This window comes from Onychostruthus taczanowskii, unplaced genomic scaffold (genome assembly GCF_017590055.1).
Source record: "Onychostruthus taczanowskii isolate IOZ18803 unplaced genomic scaffold, ASM1759005v1 scaffold38, whole genome shotgun sequence".
Classification (NCBI taxonomy): domain Eukaryota; kingdom Metazoa; phylum Chordata; class Aves; order Passeriformes; family Passeridae; genus Onychostruthus; species Onychostruthus taczanowskii.
Window position 1 is genome coordinate 4770607 of NW_024501237.1, and position 18124 is coordinate 4788730.

The following is an 18124-nucleotide window of genomic DNA, read 5'->3' on the forward strand; positions in this document are numbered from 1 at the left end:
GTTTTGTGAGTTACATATGGACTTGTCTACATCAATCTATAAACCAAAGCTGACTTGTCTATACAATAGAAAAAAAAGTGCAGAACCAGATCTGGGTGTGTTCCTCCCACCTCTGAGTGAACACAGCTGACAAGTCCTGTTACCACCAGCTTCCCCTTCCAGATAACTCTGTGGTCTCACATGCATCAACATAATTCACTAGAGAATTTTCATTCTGTTAGTTCATCATTGGGAAATGTTTGGAATTTGTATGGTAAAACTGTCACCAGTTTGGATTTTGCTGGTTGTTAATAACACCACTGTTTCTTCTGGAGGAAAGTGCTGACAATTGAGCAATTCATTCTTGACTGAATACTGATACTGTTGTTTGCTGCTGGATTCCTTGACTTTGAGGCATCTTTTTGCTCAGTGATGAGCTTTGCCATGCACCAAGAAAATGGGCATTATGCATTTTTCTTTTCTGAGCAGCCTTTTTGCTTGGTTAGGATCACAACATGACCGCATACACTGTCTATGGTATGAAAGCCAAACCATGTTCTGGTGTGTTGCCATTTGCTAAGGCAAGGTCTTTCTTAGAGGAGTTATCCCCAGCTCTCCTTCACTGCATATGGGGAAAGCTGATGTGTTGCAGTGTGTGAAAGTCTGTTTCTCTTTGTTTTCTTGTTTGTTATGATTATGGCTTTGTAGTATTTTTCTCTTTATAGTGGAATGTATTGCATAAGAATAAACTTACTCAGAAGACAGGACTATTAAATAGCTTTCAGTAAATAATCTTTACTAAAACCCACTGTCTATTTAATTATCTTTTTTTTTAATAAAAGGAAATTATTTATTGTTTCCTTATGATACCAATCTGATTTTGGAGGCCAGCGGTTTCATGACAAGAGACTCAATGAGGGCAGCATTTCAGAGTAGGGCACAGCGTAGCAGATGGATCATAGGAGGCCCTTTTAGCTGTCTATCCTTAAGGTGAATCACTAACTTCCAGGAGATGAACAGGAAACAACTTTTCTGTGGAAGGCTGAACTCATGAGTCCAGCTGTTGTATTTCTTCTAAGCCAAGGCTGCTGCTTGTGAAAGAAGTGCAGAGCACAGGAATTCTGCCTGTATTGAGGTTTGTGAGGCAGTGGCTCAATGGCCTAGGAAACTCCCTCTGGAATAGTCTGAGAAACTTCTTGTCTTCTTACCAAACCCTGAGGGGTAGTTCTCTGGAACACCTAAGAGGGAGGTGATGTATTTTGTTACAGATGCTTCCTGGTGCTTCAACAAAATATGTTGTCTCTAGGTGAGGTGTCTCACTGGTCCCCCTGGCTCTCTTGTTACCAGATGGCTTCCTCCACAGCAAATGAATCCACAGCAATGGATGTCACTTCTTTTTTATAGCCTCTGCACAAATGCAAAGACACACAAGTATTAATGTGCCGTGAGACCTCCTTAAAAAGCCTTTAGTCTGTATACTGCAGGCCTTCTAAAAACCAAAAAACTCCAATGTCTGGATTCCCAATGTGTGCCTGAGGCTCTTTCATTATCTAAGATTGTAAAACTATAGGGAAAGCTCTAGAGCAGGGAGAAAAATCCAGACATGTTTACTAGAAGAAAACTTGATTTGAAAACAAAATAATGAGCCTTGGGAGTGGCTTGCACTGTCTGCAGTCATCAGTGCTCCAGATAAATGCAGAACCAGTGCTGAGGTGTGGTTGTAGACACTTCTGTCTGTAGGGCTGGCAGGGGGCTTGGCTGTGCAGCTGAGGGCATGTGTAACTGTAAGAGCAAATCATATTCTCATGGGAAAGGAAAGAATAGAGATTCAGGCTTTGCAAATAACATCTGATGTTTTCAGTAGTAGAATTGTATCTGCAAATTTTAATAATGCAGGGTTTTAGGCGTAGGTCTTAATGCTTTGAGAAATTTCAGTAGCAAATCACTATATGAAGTAGAAAAGCTTTTTGGAGAAAAAATAAATAAAATTCTTTATAGATTTCTCTCTCTCTCCCAACATTGGAGGTATCAGAATGGTGCATTTTCTTAGGGAAAACACAACTGTATCCTCTGTAAGTAGAAGAGCTGCTGTAGTGGTAAATATCCTTATTAGAAAGTGAACTTCTTTATCTAGCAGCATTATCAACTATTTTGTTATTGAATCACTGCTAGGTATGTCTTCCTTTCTGCTTTCTCTGTTGCATTCATTAAGGCAAAGCTTCCTTCCCAGATCTGGTTTCATTCACACTTGCTCAGTTTCATGAGCTTTGCCTTACTGACTTGTTGGCCTCCCTCATAGCTTTGTTGAGGGACAATCAACAATCCTGCCCCTGACTACAAATAAATCTGTCCAGTTGGTATGCTCAGAAACTAAACCCCCTCCTTTATGCAAGGCATCCAATCTGCATTCCAGTTCCTGAGGTGGAATTGGGAACTCAGCACTCCTGTGTTGCAGTGCAGTCTGCAGGAAGGTGTATGTTTATGGCTTAATTTTTCTTCTTTCTCAGTAAATTTTTTTTTGTTTATGGGAGAATGCATGAATTCACAATGGAGCAGAGCCAGGGTATGTATTTATCTTACCACCACAGTTGTTGATGATCAGTGTGCAATTTCCAGTAAAGGCTGAGCTCTAAGGATGTTTTTAGGACGAAGGCTGGGAGGCCAGCACTGCATTTGTCTAACAACAAACTTTGATTAACTTAGGTTGGTTTAAGCTTTTTAACCACTGAACTTTGAGGAGAGCTCTTGTGGGTTGCTACTCCTTTACAGGCCATGCAAGCAGCCTTCCTCCTCTGCAGTATAAGCCTGGTTGTGCCTGGAAAGGGAATGGGTACTTAGAGAACCTGCTCCTGCCTACTGCAGGAGAAAGCAAGAGGGGCGTTGAGTGCTGGTGCCTGGTCTTCTCTGTCAGATTACAATGCAGAGGAGGAGGTGTTGGTGGAAGCAGTTTGTCCTTAAACACCCCTACTCCCACCTTTTCTGGGAAGGGAAGTAGTGACAGTCTAAATGGAGTCATCTTGTGGAGTGCCACTGACTGCTCAGTGACCTGTTGGGTCTTGTCGACCTGACTGAGGAAGTATCCAGCAGCTGTGAATGAGCTTGCTAATGGATTAAGCCTGTGCCTTTGAGGACTGCAGTTGGAAAGAGTGCTTGGGGCCCCTTAATCTATGATCTGTACAACTTCTCTGCCTGAGCAAGTGGAGTTTTGTAAAGGTGTCTGAAATAGGTACACACAAAGCTGACAGCATGCTTCAGGATGTTGGAAATGTTGGATAGAGTGATCATCTGAGGCGGTGATGGCACTGATGACTTTATTGCTGCTGTTGCCAGGTTCATGTTCAAGTTAAGTTAATTATTTGACCTTTCTGTAGGTGCTGCAAACAGAGCAGGACTAGTGTAAGCAGTTTGGGACTGTCTGCCCGAGACACGTGTGCACGTTGGGTTAAACATTTCTCAGGGCATTCCTGAGACTCTGACATTCACAAAGCTGGTTAAAATTCTGTTACCTGAGACATGACCTTGTTAGATTGGTTCACTTATGACTTGTGTGCCACGGTTTGCCTGCCAGATATAATTGAATATATATTTGTTTCATGTAAGTTTGGATAGATGAAAGATGTAAAAAGGGGGATTTTAAAATGTCACTTTAAATAGTACATTTCTGTCATAATCTGTCAGGATTAGAGAAGAAGAGGGATGAAAATGAATGTAAGAGTCAAGACAGAAGTTGAAAAAGGAAGGAACATCTAGTTTCATATTAACTTAAATGCCTAGTTTAACTTTTGCTGGAAATTTTCCATTTTAACATGATTCTAGTTCTGAAGAAAGGTACAAGTGATAATTACAAATATACTTACGTAATCCCTCACTTATTTCCTATTTGTTAACTTGCCATCTATAGTTTTAGAAAAGAGTTAAGAATGAATAGCAGTGTAAATATTTTTTTTCTATAAATAATAATACATCTTTTTGTAATTTTTCATGACAAGCACTGGATTCTATGTACTGGAAAACATCAGGAATGCGTCTCTATTTAATCTTGTATTGGAGGTATTTTAATTATGAACTTGGTCAGTCAGAACATCTCTGTAATTCACTGTTGAATTTACCAGCCTTGCATTCTAATATATGGCCTGGTATGAAGCTCTGTAAGAATGACCAAAGATCTGCAAATCCTCACTCCACCCAGAAGTAATCAACAGTCCTGTTATTCAACCCAGACACAGAGAGAAAAGGGGTTGACAAATCATAAGTACCTTCATGGCAGGCGCCTGGGGATACATCTGTTAACAAAAGTCTAAGTTGTGCAAAGTGAGAAATGTCTTTTTTGGAAGGAGAGAAAGCTTGTTTTTCTTTTAATGAAAGAATTACTGGCATATCATCCCACTGGCAGCAGTGGAATCTGCTTGTTGGCAGTCACTGAAGAGAACATCCCATTTTGATTTAAAGATTATTTTCTGCTTCAAACAAATTCCTTTAGTGGTTCTCATGGTTAATACTGCACAGGAGCAGGAGATCAAGTGATTTACAGCCCTGTGGTTTTATGAAGCACAGCCTTTTTATGCATATGTTTTTCTTTTTTTTTTTTTTTTTTTTAATTTTTCCAATGTTACATCAAGGTGCTATGGTTTTCTTTGATTTGGACTTTGTGTTCAGCATACATTCAATGCGTGTTAACCTTACACTTTTTTGTGTAAATGTTCAAACAACTAATAAGCAACTTGTCATTTGTTAATTATTTTTAACCCTCTAACCATGTGAGTGCTCAGTAGTTACCTTTAAATGCTTTGAAATGATTCCAGTAAGTGTGGTGCTCTACCTCATGGAAGCTTGTGCCATCCTGAGTTTTCCTCCAGGGAGTTTTCTCCTTCACTTTGTTAGAACAGAGAACAATTTAAAGTTTTCCAGTAGAGAAGGACTGATTGTAGGGTTTCTATGCTCTCCACTCTGACTTGAGAGTTCTTCCTTTTCCTGTTGCTCCCAAAGGTGCGCTGAATGGTGCTTTAAAATGTTTTTGGCAAAATCAGGAAATGGGTGCAGGGGGAAGTTGCTGGGAAAATGTGCTCTGAAGTTCGGATGTAGCTGTTATGTGGACGACTGTGCAGCACCCAGTTTGGCCCAGACTTGCCAGCTCTTTGGGTTTCCAGTTAGCTGCAGGTTAGTGCGCTGCGCTGGCCCTGTAGAAATGTGGGTTGCTGTGGTTACAGTGAATTGGCAGGATGACTCCCACAGTAATCCCTGATGGCTGCAGGGATGGGCGGGAGCAGACAGTGCTGCTCAGGTTTGTGTTGTGCCAGATCTCTGGTACATCCCGTGTGTGTTTTATGATAAGAATTTTCAGAAGTGTTCCAGAAGGCCGGTTTAAGCCTGTGATGTTTTATCTGAAAATTTTCACTATAAAGGGAGGGGAAAGGGGAGGAAAGAGAGAAAGGCTTCTGTTGTATGTTAGGGGGATTCCAGGGAGCTCTGCCTGAACTCTTGGCATCCCAGCCCAGCAGCTGTGCTAAACTCATGATTTGTTCTGTGGGTCTGCCTTAGGACAGACCAAAAGGTCTGCTCCCCCTGCTACCCCTCACCTGCAATGCTCTTGCCATCTTTTCCATGCTGCTGCTGTGTTCAAGTACCAGCCTTTCCTGAAATTTCAAATATTTTTAAAATTCGAAGTCTTGTTTGCACCATATGGAACCCTGCTTCATCTTCAGGGAAATTTCATGTGAATTACTAGCTGTGCGGATTAAAAAAGCTACAGTTTTCTATCTTATGATGGGATATTGTGTCCTCCTTTTTTCTTTTTGCAATGACCGTGAGACTTTATATTATAAGTGCACTGGTGGATGCTCACCCAGTCATCTCAACCTCTTGTTTATTGACTTTGCACCTCTTTGATTTTATAATTTAGCTTAAGGTCTTATTAATGTATTTAAGTGTGTTAATATTTGTAGATTTATATGAATGCCTAGTGGCTTTAACTGTCTTAAAAGATTATGATTTGCTACTCACTGGTCTATTCCGCTGCTGTCTGTAGTGCTTCTTGTTGCAGAAATCTTTGCATCCCCTAGTGAAGCTCATTTGTCCTCTGTGTCACTCTGGTATTCAGTCATTGAGGCCTTCAGCCTGATCTGCAAGACTGGCACAAATGAAGCAGTTGCAATTTTGGGTGCAACGTGAAAATTTCTGAAATGTTTGCATTTGTTTTAATTTAATTTTCTTGATAGTGGATTGAATTAAGAAATTTTGTAAGCTTGAATGAACTCAGATGTGATTTTTTTTTTTTTAAATTAGTAGTTCTAACGTGCATGCTTCTATTATTTTACCCCAGAGCTTCCTTTTTTTTTTTTTTTTTTAATTGCTGATACTGACGTGACTCATCAATCTGGCTACAGAAACCTAACCCATGCTTTTTTTTCTTTAGGCACTCAGTGTTACTGAAACTCTGATCAAACCTTTGGAAAGATTTAGGAAAGAGCAGCTAGGAGCTGTAAAGGTTTGTCCCTCCTTGCCTTTATAAGTTTGTTTAATTTCTCTACTTGGATTGCATTGTAATAATGACATGTAACTGGCAGAAACATACTATTGTTTATGTTTCATGTGTTCGCGCTTTTTTTGTTTCTACTTTGAGAACTTGCTTCAGAAACAAATGGAATGTTTCAAGAAGAGAAGAATGTGTCCTTTCCTTTCCTTCTCCCCACCTCCCTTATCTCCTTTGTCTGGAATAGGAAGAATTCTGCTAACAGCCTGCCCCCCCTTCCTAATGGGTAACTCTGTTCTGCTTTGTATTTGCCTGCAGTTGCACAATCAAAGGCTGAAAAATATTAACTACCTAAAGGAGCTCACTCATCCATACGCTTTTAACTACATTTTTGCCACCTGCAAGTGAGAATTGCCTTTATTTAATTTTTTGTTTTGAATAAATAACTCGTTGGCTCTGGATGCATGGGAATAATAGGGATGAAGAGGCTAAGGACAAGATCTCATTGAAAGTATTTTTGATAAAAGTGTTTGGTCATTTTTTAAAGATTGTCACTAAGTTGTGAATATTGTAAAAAAAAGCTAAGTGAACTTCATGTATTAAGTACAGACTAGATTTGGATAAAAGTAAAAAGGACAAATTTACATCTGTCTGCCTTCCTTGCAGTGAGAAATTTAAGTGCTGATTAAAAAAAGTAGAAAAGAAAGACGCCAGCATTTTATTAAAGTTTTCTGTTGTAAAACTCAATACGTTTTCAAAATACCTGCATATGGTTTATTTTACAATTTTATGTCTTCATCACCAGTGATATTTAGTAGCTAAGACAATGTTTCACTTATAAGAGCACTATGCATTTTGACTTTGGCAGGAATGATTAACATGTCTGCATATGATTTCAGTGTTCATGAACTGAAAATGCTCTGTTGATCATAAATCCTTTCAGTTCAATGGTACAATGAGCTTTGTGTAATTTTATGGACTTGAGAGAAGTATATTAGGTGACCCAACCAACACACAATAAAAACTTGGTCTGTAATACAGCCAGTCTTCCAAGGAAAGAGAGAATTTGTTCTGAATGTAACTGATTGTCATAGAAGCAGCTGTGTAATGAATGCATTATTTCAGCAGTATTTTTGCTATTAAAGAATTGCTCGTTTTTGGGTGAGAACTCCCAATGCTTTAAGTTATCTCATTTCCTAGTCAGAATTCTGTTCCTGATGCTTCTAACACAAATTGCATTCACAAAGCCTATATCTCCCATTTTGTTTGGATGAATGTTTCTTTCCTTGTGTCCCTGCATACTGTTTCTGTGAAGCTGTAGCTTTTATTTCTGATCTAAACATTTTTTTTTAACAGAATTCTGTCAAAAAAGGTCATTTAAACCTTTAAATAGAAATCTTACATAATTGTATAATGTTCAAATAAAAACCCTCTAAAAATATTTAGCTCTTGGAATATTCTTAACTGAGTATTTATTCAATATAATCAAAACATTGACATTGGAAATATTACTCTGCTTAGCTCTGAAAACCAAGCTGTGGCATCTAGTGGTGAAATAGATCTGCAACATTGTATAGGATTTACTTTAGGAAAGATTTATGCTCCACCATTACAAAATAGAAGTTGAATCTGCTGCCTCAGACTTTTTCTGCACCTTACATCCCTTTGCTGATGAAATGGTCTGAGCTGAGCTCAAGAAAAGGAAGGGGAGGAAAGTTTGGCTTCACAGAGCTGGAAGCTGAGACGCTCATTGAATTACCCCTCACTGAAAGGTGTTGCTGCACTAATCCCAAGCTATGTGTGTAAAGTTTCTGGCTTTGCCTGTTAAGAAGTTAAGAGAACTCTTTTTGGGAGCACTGAAATGTTCACCACATCAATGGAAATTTTTCTAATATAAAAACAAAGATTCACCTATTTCCCTGCACTTTGTTCCTAATTCCCCATGTTGCTAATATGTTATCTCTAATCACCCTGAAACTATATGCATATGTTCATGTTTTTCAGTTGCTAACAAATATTTTTTTACGACTTGCTTTTTAAAGGCAATTTTAAGTCTCAGAGTGGGGAAAAAAAATTCTGGTAGAAGTCTTTGCTGAGAAGCAATCCTAAACAGCTTCTTTAATGTAATGTCATCTTCAGAATCTAATGGTTCAGAGGGCAAAAATGTGTGTCTCTTCTAATATAGTGTGTATATAGTATTGTTCAAAATCAAAGGTTAAGAGGAGAAAAAAAGAGCAATTATGACTGTAGAGTGTAACCAGGGGTTTGGTTAGAATACATTTAAATGTAATTTCAGATCTACAGATGAGGAAAAATATTTTAATTGAACTAGTATATTTCTGAAGATTTAATCTACCAGTTCTTGCATATGTAGTTAAATACTTGATTTTACTTATTTGAGGTTATTTTCAACTGCAATTAGGTATACTAAAAATAGCTGCAAAACTAGTTGTTTGAATTAATGAATACTGATTTTTACCTTAATACAGTGGAACTGAGGAATCGATTTGCAATATTTTCTACTAAATTAGATTCTGAAACTAAGATTTCTTAAAAAAAAAAGTGATTGTCCCTCTTCTAATACATTGCTTTTGGTGGTCAGAGAAATGGTTTTGCATTGTGCAAATGACATTACTACATGTCTGTGGGAGTTTTTCTTTTGATACTATGATATTAAGTTTTATGGATATTTTTTCTTTTTATTGGGTTTTTGTCATGGGCACAATAAATCTCTGGTAGAAATAGGAATTCAGCACTCAGGTTGTTGTGTAGCTTTAAAATGAAGAAATCCTATGGAATATAGAGGTGTATTTCTTTTGGGTTTCAAGCTGTTGGAACTTTTCCCTTGTCAATTTTAGAAAGTTATTTTTTCAATGAAACTGATATTTCCATGTAATGCCTTTTATTCAAAAACAAGGTGGTGTGGATGATGCCTGAAAGTAATGAAAAATGCAATAAATAAGAAGAGGTCAGGTTTTTTTTCTTTTTTAACTTAGAAGATGTAAGCATCTGTGTGATAAGCTACACCATAATGATGCAATGGGATTTCATTTCAAGTTAGCCTTTAAATTAATTTTTAAAATGAGATGGAACATATATTTCTCTGCTTTCTGGAGCTATGATTTTTTTTTTTACTCTTTGTTCCTGATGAACTAGAATTTTAAAAGAAGGAAAATAGTACACTTTTATACTGACATAGTTGCTACTTTGTTTCTGCATTTAGGAGGAAAAGAAGAAGTTTGATAAAGAGACAGAGAAGAACTACAGTTTGTTAGAAAAACATTTGAATTTATCAGCTAAGAAGAAAGAGCTACAATTACAAGAGGTATTGTTTAATCTCTTTTTATTATGCAGGCTGAAGGCTTTGGAATAGGTAAATATACTTATACAAATACAGAAACAGCATTCTCTCAAAACAAACCAATTTTCTCATCTGGAAAGGTTGGTGAGAAAATCAATATTTGCTGAACTTAGTACCGCAAATACAGAAACAGCATTCTCAGTGGTAAAACAAACCAATTTTCTCATCTGGAAAGGTTGGTGAGAAAATCAATATTTGCTGAACTTAGTACCTCCACCATTTTCTGAATCAAGGGTTTTGTGTGTATGAAAACTGAGTCTCATGTCATTTTTTATATATAATTGAGGGAATAGGGAAGTGCAAACATACTGTGAAAAACTCTGTATTTCTTACAAGGCTTAACCATTCATGCGATTTACATTGCATTGTGAGTATTGACTGAATGTCCTGTGGTAACACTTAATGCAGAGGACAGCAAGACTTTTATTCCCTAATAAAGTGGGTTTGTGCCTTTGATTTTTCTCATGTTTTGAAGATTTGTTTGGGGATTTTTTTGAGCAGTGCTATAAAAAAGTTTGTTGACAATTTATAACTGATAGATTTGTTTTGCCTGGAATTCCTTCTGTCCCTCTGGGTTTATTATCATCATCAACTTAATTGTAATAGTTTTGATTTCTGGAGCAACAGCAAATTGTATGTGAAAAGACTGCCGGGAAATCTTGCAGAGACTTGCTGCAGCCAGAAGGACTTTTTTTTTTTTTCCCAGATAAATGTAATTATGTCAGAATTATTAATGCTTAGACTATTAAAAAACCTTAATGTTTTCCTTAGGGATGACTCCTGTCCCTGCCCTCTACCTCATTCCAAATATCTATGCCATTTTTCATAAAAATGGTTAATATTACTGGCAAAGTTACCCTGGAATTTCTCTACTCCTGAGTTTCACTAAGATGTCACTTCACTGTGCTGCACTTGCAACATTGACCCTCAAATGTGTAAACAACTGTCTTTTGGGGAGTTGAGTTGTCCCAGTGAAGTTACTGGGCATGGCTCATGTGTCAGGACCTGTACTTTTGTCAAATTGATCAACTGCCAAAGAACTTGACGCAGAGAAAATGATAAAGGGTTGATTATGATTGCTTGATGAAATATGGGTTCTTGATATCAAATCTGAAATGAGACCTAATCTCAATGGAAAAATACATAATGCCTCTAAGAAGCATTTTGAAGCTGTATCAAATATAGCCTGAAGCTTTAGCGCATGTGTGAAATCTAGAATGAGCAAATATATTTTTAGATTTTTAAATGTCCTTCAAAGTTTCATGAACAAAATTTCTGAAATGCTTCAGTCAGGCTCTCTCATTTGTGTGTTTAATTTTGAATTATAACTATATAAGCAATTTAAAGAAAAAAGACCCTTGGAGCGTGTTGTCAGAGGAGATAGGGAACAATTTCTTGCACAAGCTTAGAGAACAGGTGTATATAGTTGCATTATAAGGTGTATATAGTTACAATTTACTGCATATAATTTAGTTTTATTCTTGTCTAGTTGTGTCAGTTTCTGACTGGAGTAAATAGTGGAGGGATAAATTTGACAAAAATTTGAAGAAAAGCATGCTATGTTGTGGAGTGTGTCTTAACATGAACACAACTTTTAACTCTTCTGGTGGTGCGATATTCCTGTAATTTTACTGAGGCACAGTGTGTTTCTCACTTCTCTCATTCTTCAGCAGTACACAAACTACAATGCAACTTGCTGGGTGCATGGGAGGCTCATGCCTCAGAAAACTGAGATGTGATAATGTATTCTGGATTGTGTGGTGAGCCAGATGTCCTCAAAGATCCACTTCAGAGTCTCTTTCTAGGGTGTTGTGGTACCCTTTGTATATATATGATTAGAAGCTTAGCTGACTACTCAAACAATTCATCTCTTTATAGGCTGACAACTCAACAAATTCCACAGTTTATGTGATGCATCAAAATGGCATGGCTTGTTGAAACACATTTGCTTACTGAAATACTTATCAGGGCTTAATTTATTTAATGGCATTTGTGGTTATGCCCTTTGAACTGCTGAGAGTTCTCCAGCACAGAGCAGTAAAGCCAAGCACGTCTTAAGGCAAAACTGTCTTAAAGCTAATTTGGTTTATCCTCTTAAAGCACAGCAGTCACTGTTCTGCCTGAAGGATGTAGTCTCAGTATTTAAGAGAGAGTCTGACAGTAAGTCTTGTCCTTTCACCTAACCCTTTCTCCACTTCCTTTAGTAATTCACTCTAGATGCATTTTGTATTATCTTTGTGGGCAGAGACTAAGAGCAAGTTACTTAGAGTAACCTTTTCTTTAATGTATTTTAATAACAGTTTCTATTACCAAATTTTAAGATTAAACGAATCTTACATGTACCTTAAATAATAACTTCATAAAATAATGGGTAGATGCTAGAAAGTGAAATATTTATATGCAGATGATGTTAGCTGAAATGTAGCTGTTGAGCCTCAATATGGCATTGGCATTTCTGCAAAACTGTGCTAAATATCAGCTGCAGGTAGAAAGGCTGCATTTTTAGACACTGGATGCTCTGGGGAAACTCGTGGAGTGTTGTACCAATAAGTGAACTTCTTTCCACTGCATTTCTTGCCAGTGAGAGTGAGCACAGGTGTGGGATGGGTACAACAGCATTCTGGCTATTTACAGCAGTTATCTGGGTTATAGGGTAAAATTTATAGCACCAGCACTGTAGTTTTCAAAAATAACGTTTTCTTCCTTAATTTGATTGGAGTGATGATTTCCTCCTTTTCTAATGGATGATGCTCTTAGCTCCCACTCTCTGTTTGGTCAGGTACCTTTGCAATGCTGTTAAAAGTTGGATTCCCTAGAAAAGAAGCTTAAAGAGATGTTGCTGAATTTTTTCTAAACAGTCTAACCTCATGATTCAAAACAACATCTATTACCTAGTGAAAGGGAATTGCTGCCGTTTAAAAGTAAATGAATGATCTGTGTTGTAACAAATCCCTCAAATATGGTGAAAATTATCTGCTTGCCACTTCTGTGTGTGTGTTATCTTGAAGTTGTCTGCAAAATGCTGTGAAACTTCATGAGGTGTGCTCTGTGTGCAGGCAGATAACCAAGTGGAGCAGAACAGAAAACACTTCTATGAGCTGTCCCTTGAGTACGTATGCAAGTTGCAGGAGATCCAGGAGCGGAAGAAATTTGAGTGTGTGGAGCCTGTGAGTATCAGGGAATTCAACCTACTCTGCCTTTCATAAGGGATGGAGAAGAAATGCATTTGGACAAAAGCCAAGCTTTGCTTTCTGGAAAACACAATCAATTGAGTGACTTAACAGAATTTAAAGTAACTTGTTACATCTGTACAGATTCCTAGTGCAGATAAATGTAACCAGGCATGTCAAATCTTATCTTAGTAATAAGAACTAATTTGGACCCACTGATGTTGATTTTCAGAAAATGTGTGAAACCTTTTGTTGTACTGCAAAAACCTCAATTCACATTGTGAGATCGACCAGAGGATTCAAGAATATTTTGGTGTCAGGATTCTTGCCTTGAGTTTTCTAACCAATGAAATGTTATTGCTGACTAATGCAAGGAATCTAATTTTAATTATGAAGGTTGGACTTAGAGGCCTGCTAGTAAAGAATTGCAGATATAAATCAATTAGGAAGGTGCTGGTGGGTAAGAAGCCAGTTCCTGGGTAGCCTGATATGTTTAATTTCACTTGCAGTTGAATCTGTGGAGAAATCAAGACATTTAATTTAATTTTGGTGGAAATGCTGCATGCACTGATGAGACTTTCTTAAATCTATGAGAAGAAATTATTCTAAAATTTTTCTGAAGTGTAAAGTAACTTGGTATTTTAAATACAAATTTATAAATTAACAAGAGAACAGTAAGTGTAATACTGAGAATAAAGGGAGGATGGTTTGTAGTAGCAACTTCCATTCTCTCATGCTTTGAAGTCTGTGTTTTTGGACTAAGTTTGTTCTTTTATTCTGATACAATTGCTTTAATGTAATAATGGAAAAAAGTTGCAAATGACCTGGTCTATTCTAATGTAGATAATTCCTGTGTGAAAAAAAAAATTGCTAAAATACTTAAGGAGGAATAAATTGCTGCAATTATATTAGCATTGTTTAAAAAAAGGCAAAATCCTGTGAAAAGAGTGGTTGTGTGGGATTTTTCTGGTCTAGATATGTTGGCTTTTCCTTTTTAAAAAAAATATTTTTGAAAGATATTTTTCTAACCATAAATAGCTTTGCATTTGGTTATTGTGTTTGAGGCTGTTTGAAGTTTCCTCAGAGACAGACTAGAGAAATGAATCTTCAAATTCTGTTCTTGCAACATGTCCTTTCTCATTTCTGAAAGCTCCTTCTGGATGGGGCTGTACTTTATGCTGCCTGATTTTAAACTTGAAGTTTGCACTACTCTAGAAAGCTTTGTACCAAATTGTTAATTCCTTTTCCCTTAGTACTTAAAATTTATGGGTTTTTTTTTACTTTTGTTGAAAATGGTTTATTTGCTATATGACTTCAGACTTTTATTAAATACATTCTTTGGCTTGCTGTCTTTAGAGGGTTGTTCTTTTATGTCTCACTTGCTTTGTTCCAGCAACCTGAACTAAACAGGAGAGTTAGACAGGACTACACCTCATGCTGCTTCCAGTGTAGTACAACTTGCTGTTCTGTTAAATTGAAGTACTAAAGTCAGCATATGTGAAGTGGGTCACTTGCTGGTTCTGACAGAATGTCAGATCTGTGCACAAAAAGCAGCAATGGGCAAAGCTTCCTTCTTCCAGCAAACCAGATGACTGATGTGACAGTCACCCCCACGTGGTCATTAGCAGAGAGAGGAATGACCAGGGAAATGGCAATGAAAGGACAGAATGATCATTACCTCCTTGTGCACAAATATGTGTTCCAGACATCACTGGTATCAGAGCAGTTGTAGGAAAAGGTTACATAGGAAAGTTTGGGAACATGGGTTATACATTTCCTATGGTCAAATGGAAAGTAGAGATCAGTTGTGAAATTCCAGAGACAGGACCATCCAAAATGTCTGTATACATAGATCATGATTTGGATTTAAATATTACTCATGAAGTGTAGGCATTAGTGGAAATTTATTTTAAAATAATCGTTTTGTAATCTATCTTTCCAAAAAAAGCCTATGTGCAGCAATTGTATTGAAGAAAATTGAGGTTTTTTTGTTCTAACAAGTCTTTTTTTTTTATTTCAGGTGTTATCATTTTTTCAGGGTTTGTTCACTTTCTATCACCAGGGATATGAACTTGCGAAAGACTTCAATCATTACAAAATGGCCTTGCAGATAAATATACAAAATGTAAGTTGAGTCTACTTTTGTGAGTAAAATCACTTGTTGAAGTTGCTGCATGTGCAGTATCTGTATTGCCTACACTTGGAGTTCCATGTGAGTGCATTGCCTGTGAATTTTGGGGGTATGGTGCCATCTCCTGGATAACCAACCACATCACTGAACAAATCATCACTAATTCCAGCGAGTTCTTTGTAATTTCTAATAATACTGTAAAAAACAAGCATGAAGTAAAAGGCCTCCACTCCTTTTTAACTTTTTTTTGGAGATATAAATAATGCAAGGATTATTTAAAACTAGTGAAGTCTGTTAAAAATGCATAAAACACTGGACAGTTCAGAGTATGGGTAATGAAAGATGAAGTTTTCAGTGTTTTGGGTATGCTTTGAAATTGAGTATGTGGTGGTCAGGTCTGAGGGTCATTTCCCTATAGGTTTACATTATCCATAACTAGAAAAGGGAAGAAAAACAGCTGGTCACAGCAGTGTGGAGTTTGTCTTGCCGCAGCCCTTTCAAACAAGAGCATCCCTGTTGGTTTGGGGTGTAGAACTCTGTAAGGACACTTGGTGTGGGCACCCCTGGTGTATTTCACAAAATGCTCTGTTCCTTCAAGGACAGGCAAATGGGGTTGCCACTAGTTTAGCGTGCCCTCGTCCCAAATCTCCTGGTGTGACCTGGACTGGGAGAGCAGGAAACAAGGTGAAGGCTGAAGAAGTGGGACTGACAGAGTTACTATTCAGATTGTCTCTTTTGCTTTCTTGGGATTTATGAACAATAAAGCTTGCTCAGAGGAGCTTGGGTGTGCCAGAGGCCTCTTGGTAGGAAGCATGTCACACACCTTATTGCAAACAATCAATTCCTGTTGGTGCATTTTTTTTTTTGACCTCTGAGGGCATCTGGAATTAAGACACAGAAACTGCTTCTTGGAGAGGACAGTCTGTTTTTAGAAATGGCTTAACTAGCAGGGAGGCGGAAGGAAGGATTACAGTTGTTGTAATGCATAGTGACGTGATTCACGTGTCATGATACCATTCCTTTCATTTTCTTCCTGTATGTTCAAGTGTCAAGTTTCCTTTTGAGGTGATGTTTGGTTTGAGAAAGAAAACTAGTTAGTGTTAACTTTGTAAGCAGACTTTTGTGGCAGAAGTCAGTGCTTGTGGGGGGAATGTCAGGCCAGACATGCTTCTTCTGTGTGCTTAACAGAGTGAGGAGCAACTTAGAGGGGAACTGATGCTGGCTGAAACATGAGAGGGAAACTCTGATACAGTTTTGAAGAAGTGATGAGCAGTAATAAAGTAAGCTAATCTCAGCAGCTGCATTTTCAATTGACTGAATGGTAGCACAGTGTGCCCCACCAGATTCTGAAGCACTTGAGCTTTGCAGCTCAAGTTTTATGGATAGATAGAGGCTGTAGAGAGAAGGCAGAACAAGGCTCAACAGCTATCTGAGGTAAAAGGAGAATAGAAGGGAGCATTTGAAAAGATTGTGAGAGGACATGACACATTCTCCTCTGTGCTGAAGATCAGCAAGACATTCCGAAGGAAAAATGATCTGGGGTTTTCCTGTGGTACAGCTGAGCTGCTGGCAGAACACTGGATTGATGTGTTAGAGATTGAAGGGTACAAGATCCAGTACAGACAGCCTAGCTGGATATGGAGAGTGATTTAAGAGTTGCCAGTATAGCTGTAGTAGTTGCCTTTTCTTTCATTCAGGTTGTTTTTACTGTGAAAATTATCCTATGAATTTCCTCTCCATACCTTACCACAAACCCTGCCTTTCTCTCACTGCCCATCTCCTCCCCTCAAATGAAAGAAAGCAAAAGACCCACCCCAGCCTTGTAGCCCAAGCTCTAGAAAGCTGATTCTTCCAAAATGTGCTATCTATGCTTGTCCTGGGGAAAAGACAAAATAGGTGAGGCCGCATTTTCAGAAAAATAAAGGTGCTTTCAGACTGCAAAAAGACACATAAGCATGCATCTGGAACTATATGCTTTCCTTAAAACACATGTACCAGCTTGGATTTTAAAGTGTTTTTCAGGATTTTCAGCTTGGACAGGTGCATATGTAGAGAAAACCAGTTATTACCATGATTGTTGTGGTTTTATTTGCTCATTTAGCAATTATCAGTGTTTTTCAGACCAAACCAAAGAGTTTCTTGTGTCAGGTGTGAGCTACTCTGTTGTTTTGTGTAGTCCTGTCATGTAATTTGTGGGTGGCATAGTTATTTTCTGATTGTTTTTGCTAATATTCTGATAAATATTTATCTTCCTGCTGCTTGCAGACTTTGGAATAAGTGCCATTCAGGAATAGTAGTCAACTGAATTTCCAAGTTTTTTTTTTTTGGTTGTTTTTGCATGTTTCTGCTTGTGTGTGGTCAAAACATTTGGCACATATATAGTCTCAATCTGTATACACTGTTGATGACCTTCCTGACACTTTTTTCCTCAATTACCACAGAAAATCCTCTACTTCCTGTCAACAAGAGTCTCATGAATTAAGCCAATATATGTAGTAATATTTTTCTAAGGAAATTTCAATATTCAAATCCATTTTGCACTCAGTATTTCACTTCTCTCTGAACAGGTCAGTGCATTGCTTCAAAACCTACTCTGACAGTCGTAGTTTGCTTTCCACGGTCACAGCAGCTGATATCTAAACCTCAGATTGATTTTGAAGAATATCAGAAAACTTGAAGAGTAAATGCATATATGGGAATTGTGCTTTAGGACTAAATGTCCTAAAATGGCCTAGATCATTGTCTCTTTTTGTAGTTATTTGTGGTGGGTTGGCCCTGGCTGGATGCCAGAGGCCTGCTGTTCTATCTCTGCTCTCTCTAAAGCTGCTCTATCACCGCCCTCCTTAGCTAGAGAGTTTGTGGATCAAGAGCAGGACAGGGAAACCAATTACAGCCAATTTGAGGCAAAACAGACTTGACTACTTGACTGGGAGAATTCAGTTTAATTTATTACCAAATTAGGGTAGGGTAATGAGAAATAAAACCCAAATCTTAAACACACCTTTCCATCAGCC

General features: G+C 37.8%; 1 protein-coding gene across 1 annotated transcript in view; it reads left to right on the forward strand.

Moving 5' to 3' along the window:
• The window catches only part of ARHGAP10 (Rho GTPase activating protein 10), a 137930-nt gene that overhangs the window by 47384 nt on the left and 72422 nt on the right, over positions 1 to 18124 (forward strand). Inside the window, exons 4-7 of the mRNA XM_041412073.1 lie at positions 6392 to 6463; positions 9672 to 9773; positions 12866 to 12976; positions 15000 to 15104. Coding sequence (XP_041268007.1) covers positions 6392 to 6463; positions 9672 to 9773; positions 12866 to 12976; positions 15000 to 15104 — 390 coding nt within the window. The remainder of the gene's footprint in view (positions 1 to 6391; positions 6464 to 9671; positions 9774 to 12865; positions 12977 to 14999; positions 15105 to 18124) is intronic.